The sequence below is a fragment of the Pagrus major genome, chromosome 22 (assembly GCF_040436345.1).
Source record: "Pagrus major chromosome 22, Pma_NU_1.0".
Taxonomy (NCBI): Eukaryota; Metazoa; Chordata; class Actinopteri; order Spariformes; family Sparidae; genus Pagrus; species Pagrus major.
This window is the reverse complement of record NC_133236.1, coordinates 30,966,287-30,972,028: the sequence shown is the minus strand read 5'-3', so window position 1 is coordinate 30,972,028 and position 5,742 is coordinate 30,966,287. Positions and strand designations below refer to the sequence as shown.

At 50.3% G+C, this 5,742-nt stretch overlaps 1 protein-coding gene across 1 annotated transcript; it reads left to right on the top strand.

Annotated features, from left to right (window-relative positions):
- The first annotated feature begins 1,257 nt into the window (after window positions 1–1,257).
- Window positions 1,258–5,418, top strand: zbtb25 (zinc finger and BTB domain containing 25). Its single transcript, XM_073492591.1, has 3 exons — window positions 1,258–1,309; window positions 3,640–3,820; window positions 4,236–5,418. Exons 2-3 carry the CDS (start codon window positions 3,648–3,650, stop codon window positions 5,416–5,418), a joined length of 1,356 nt encoding a protein of 451 aa, XP_073348692.1. The 5' UTR covers window positions 1,258–1,309; window positions 3,640–3,647.
- Window positions 5,419–5,742: the final 324 nt, after the last annotated feature.

Here is a 5,742-nt window from a genome sequence, read left to right as displayed (position 1 = left end):
AAATACATTTATATTATAGCTGTTTACAGCAAACTACTGTAAACAAATGAACGGTTCTGAACTGTGACCTGCAGGTCAGACCCACACTGACACCGGACCTGCAGGTCAGACCCACACTGACACCGGACCTGCAGGTCAGACCCACACTGACACCGGACCTGCAGCAGCTTCACCTGACCACAACTCATCATGTCACATGTTACTGTGTGATCTCCTGCTGACTGTTAGTATCACAGAAAATACATCACGTGATCAATACAACCTGTTTGATCTCACTTCACAATACAAGCTGAATTATTTCAATACAGGACGTCCAGCTGATGGAGAGTCAGAGGTACAGAGCACCACACCTGCTTTATTTAGACATGAACAGCTGACTTTATAAATACTGTCAATAAAAGACACAGCTTCATATAAATATACCAGATTCAAAGAGTCAAAGGAAAATAAAAGACTTTCTCCAGCAGTCACACACGCGTGGAACCACCACATCACATGTGGAACCATCACATCACATGTGGAACCATCACATCACATGTGGAACCACCACATCACGCGTGGAACCACCACATCACATGTGGAACCACCACATCACGCGTGGAACCACCACATCACGCGTGGAACCATCACATCACATGTGGAACCACCACATCACATGTGGAACCATCACATCACATGTGGAACCACCACATCACATGTGGAACCACCACATCACGCGTGGAGGTAAAACTACACATCATAGAAGCGAACAGTGAAACAATAGAAACATGTGAAGACTTTAAAAGTGTCAGAAGTTGAACAGGGTTTGGTTGGTGGTGGCAGGACGCAGACTTCTGCTGCTGGTTTACATCAACATGAAGAGTTTTGATTCTTTGATCAGGATGTTTATTATTATTATTATTATTATTATTATTATTATTATTATTATTATTGCTGCTGTTGTTGTTGTTGTTATTCATTACCTGTGTTTCTTTGACCAGGATAATCTTTATCTGATATCATTTTTAATGCAATAAACGGATCACTGGAAGAAACGCGGTCTCGCTCGCCCCTCGGGGCTTCCGTAGCTTCCTGTCGTCTCGTGTCTGCTGTGTTTATTGTATTTATGTATTTATTGTGTTGAAATGAACATAAACCGATCAATCAGGCCGTTATTGATCACTGATCACACGTCGGTGGGTGACACAGTCGGATCACGTGACCAGCCCCTTTGACCCTTCCTCTCGCGAGATGTGACGCGGCTTCTTGCGAGATCATCTGCAGCAACAAATCGGCTCCTGCACCTGAAGACAATCTGCACATTTCTGCGGTAAGACACCGACTAACGGCCCACGGGCACGGCGCGCGTGCACGGCACGGACACACAGAGGGTGTGTGCGGCGCGGACAGGCGTGAGCACGCGCCTGTGTACGTGTAGATGAATGAGGACGTGCGTGTGGCTGAATGTGAATGAGGCAGAGGATGGAGGAGGCTGCAGCCGCGCGGGCGCGAGACGACGACGTGCACGCGCGGAACGGTATTGTTTGGTCGCGCGGGGGTCCGGCTTCCGGTCTGTTGTCTCTGTCAGAGACGGTGTGTGTGTGTGTGCGTGTGTGTGTGTGTGTGAGTGACCTTCAGTGAGGTCACAGGTCAGCTGCTGACCTCGTGCCCACCTGTCCCTGTGGGCGGAGCCTGCTGGAGGTGGTGTGAGGTCACTGCAGGTGGAGGTCTGAAGCTGCTGTCCATGATGAGGATCAATAAAGTTTCAGTCACAGTGGTTTACAAGAAGTGACAGATGGATTATTGATCAGTGATCGATAACTGATCGCCGTGTCGTCAATATGAACCAACGCTCTGATTGGCTGACTGAACACCTGCAACTCTCTGAACAACAAGAGAAGAAGAAAAAGATCAAAGTCAAAACTACAAGACGTCTGTGGACAGAACGCGTCAACTACGACTCCCAGGGTGCATTTCACCAACACACGACCAATCAGAGAGCTTCAAACTCTGATTGGACGTGGAAGATTAAAATTAATTCACTTTAATTTCTGGGTCAATTTCTGGTTAAATTCAGTAACCATGGAAACGTGTTTTGCCTCTGATTCCTCTCCATGGTGACGGCTGCTGAGCCTCATGGGTAATGTAGTTTTAAACAAAGTGATTAAAACTGGAGAGAGAAGATGGAGCTCGTCCTCCAGCTTCAGCTGTTCACGTCAGATAACGACTGACACAAAGTCAGAAAGTGTTCGAGGTGACGTCTCGTCTGTTATTGGTCAAGAATCAATCATTAAAACAAAACAAGGAGCTAAAAGAGGCTAAAAGAGTTCAGAGCTGCAGTTCATTAGCATCAGACTCACTTTACTGTCACTGACTCTGATGATGAAAAACAATCATTTATTGTTATTATATTTCATATTTATGTGTTTTAATATAAATCACAGGTGTGAATAATCAGAGTCATGAGTCTCGGTCTGAGCGGTCCGGTGCTCAGAGCCCAGCAGGTGGTCAGGTGACACTGACAGCAGAACGTGAGTCTCAAGTATGTTCACTGTTTTTAAAGGTGCAGTAAAGTCGAGCATGACAACTTTCCACAGCAGCTCCGTGTCAGTTCAAACTCTGCCTGGTCTGTCATTTCTAACTGAGACTCAGTTTACGCTCTGTTGACATCTGAACCTCAGCAGAAGTCTTAAATCTGACACCTGGTCTCATTAAAGTCCTCCGTAAGACAGCGGTCGTCATGGAGCATCGTTCTGGAAGAGTTTGACATCAGACACTGATGTTACAGTGTTGGCAATAAATATCTGAGGTTAGATAACTTTCTGATGAACAGCTAGCTACTCATTTATAACAGTTAGCATGTGTAGCCTCATTATGTGTTTGGTACAGAGTTATAACTTCATCTGTTCAGTTCTTATGTTGTAGTTTCACCACTCGGTGTCACTGTTGTAGCTGCAGGTTGGACGATAGTCTCGTATCGTTTCATGTCAACTTTACACTTTGACTTCAGACAGAACTTCCTCAGAGCTGCTGGTCCTGTGTGAAGTATCGGCGGTGCTGTGCTCAGTTTCATGAAGAAAAAAGAACGAATGACAAACGTTAATCAAAACACTTGCTACATGAATGAGGCCCAGTAAGTTCCCTCTGGACCCTAAAGTTGATGCTAATGCTAAATTAACATATAACATCAGCAAGTGAGTATCAGCTACATCACCAGCTTCACTGTTTCCCGGCTGCTGGGACATCTGAAGACATATTGTCCTTGACTCGGGTGTCGTTGTGGTTTCTCACACAGGATTTAGCAGCAAGCTAGCTGTGACCTGGAGCTGTTCAGATGAGAAATAAACTGTGAGGAGACTGAACGTGTTCTCGTTTTAGATCAACAGTTTCAAAGTTCTTCAGGATTTTCCAGAGGGGACGGGTTGCACTGGACCCTCCTGATTTGCATAAAGCAGCCAAAGCAACCAAAGCAATGCCCCGTGTGTCGAAACGCAACGTACCAGAATGCATTGCACGGCTGCTCACATACACATTGAACTGATGGATCCTGTGGACGCTCGTCCCGGATGTTAGAGTCTTAACTCAAACAAACCTGATCGCAGGTTTCAGATGAGTGTGACTCTCCGTCAGAGAACGTCATGTTGTGTTGTGTGTTTGCAGAGTGGGTCATGGAGGTGTCGTCTCACAGCCTCTTCCTGCTGCAGCAGCTCAACGTTCAGAGAGAGTTCGGCTTCCTGTGTGACTGCACCGTCGCCATCGGAAACGTCTACTTCAAAGCTCACCGTGCTGTGCTCGCCGCCTTCTCCAACTACTTCAAGATGATCTTCATCCACCAGTCCAGGTCTATTTTTTTGTTTCTTACAGGATCAGCTTCAGTTTTGTGGTTTTAATTTGGATGATTGTTAGCAACAGGACACAAGTTTTTGTTTTTCATTCAGGAGGGAGTCTTCATGCAGCAGCTAGTTTATCTTTTGTCATGACAGTTGGAAGTAAACAGTAGAAACACAGGACACATTTATTTGATCAGCCAAGAAGTATCTGTAGAATGATGCAGAAGCCAATGTCAAACCAGGTTCAACTTTTTGCAGACGACTCTGTGTTGTTCTGCTCTCTGCATCAACAGAGAGGTCTGAAGGTCCTGAGTGTGTGACACAGTTAACAGCTCACCTGAGAGTCCTGACGCAGGGCAAACAAACACTGTTGGTTCTGTTGACGATGACATGTCTCCTTCTGTCTGTCTGTCTGTCTGTCCTCAGTGAGTGTATAAAGATCCAGCCCACAGACATCCAGCCGGACGTCTTCAGCTACCTGCTGCACATCATGTACACCGGCATGTGTCCCAAGCAGCCCGTGGACCAGAGCCGGCTGCAGGAAGGCATCAAGTTCCTTCATGCCTACCAGCTGTGCCGGAAACCTGGCGAAGGTGCCACCGACGCCACCACCGACGTGGTACGCATGTCCAACCTGTACGGCATCCAGATATCCTCCCAGCTGGCCAATAAGGAGGCGGGCGGGGTCCCCAAGTCCACCACAGTGTCCTGTGGGGCCCCCGATGATGGATGCTCCTCCGGCCGGGGGGGGCGATCCCTCGCCGTTGGACTGGAGGGGGTCCCATCAGACCGCCAGGCCTCAGCGCTACGCAATGTTTGCTCCGTGGCGTCAGGAGACGACTCGGACATTTCGACTCGCATCAAACAGGAGCGGCTGGAGGAGGAGGAGGGTGAGGATGGCGAGGGGGAGGAGGGTCAGGGGGCGGGGTCTCCGTCTCCAGCTCAGGGCAGCAGTCCCAGTCAGAGCCTCCTGTTCAAAGACCGGCCTCTGGTCCTGCTGTGTCCCCGCTGTGGAGAGCGCTGTTCCTCCCCCGAGGGCCTGCGAGAGCACCTGTTCAGCCACGCCCTCGACCCCACCCGCCTGATGGAGGGGCTGTCGCAGGGCGGCGAGCTGGACGCCGGCGTGGAGGAGGGGCCTCCAGGGGGCCAGGAGCAACTGGATGCAGGATGTCTGGAGGAGGCGCTGAGGCAGAGTCAGGCGCTCGCCAACCAGCTGGCTGCAGAGCTGCGGAGGAGCCGGGGGGGAGGAGGAGGCGGAACCAGCCCCACCCCCGCCGTCCTGCACTCTCGTAAACGTAAGATCGCCTGCGCCGTCTGCAGCCTGCGCTTCGCCCACAAGAGCCAGCTGCAGGAGCACATGTACACCCACACTGGCAAGCCGTCACGCTACCACCGCTACAACCGCCTCTGCAGCCAGCTCTTTCAGGCCTCCGCCCACTTCTGCGAGGGTGCCGCAGAGCCCGGGGGAGGGGGTGGGGCCGGGGCCTCTGCCGGCACCGCCACGCTCTCTGAGGAGGCCAACAGGGACACTCAGGACAACGGCAGCTCCTGCTACTCTCTGGACTCTGAGATCTCCCAGGAGAGCGTGGACGGCGTGCCCGTCGAGTGATGTCATCAGGTGAACCACGGCAGGTGTTTCCCCACCAGGTGCCGTGACTGAACACACAGGTGGTTCTGTTCTGAACCTGTTCTCTCAGACTGGACTCTGAGGTTTGTGTTGTCGTTCTGTTTCTGTCTCTGCTGCTGTGTGATGGTCTGGTACCTGTGCAGGTGTGTGCGTGTGTGTGTGTGTGTGTGTGTGTGAGAATCAGTCATGTGATCGGTGCCGTGGTCATCAGCTGCCGGGGGACGACTGTGAACTGATCGATCAGTCGACAGAAAATCAATCAGCAGATATTTAAAAACTGTAACGAATATTTGCTGATTATCTTCG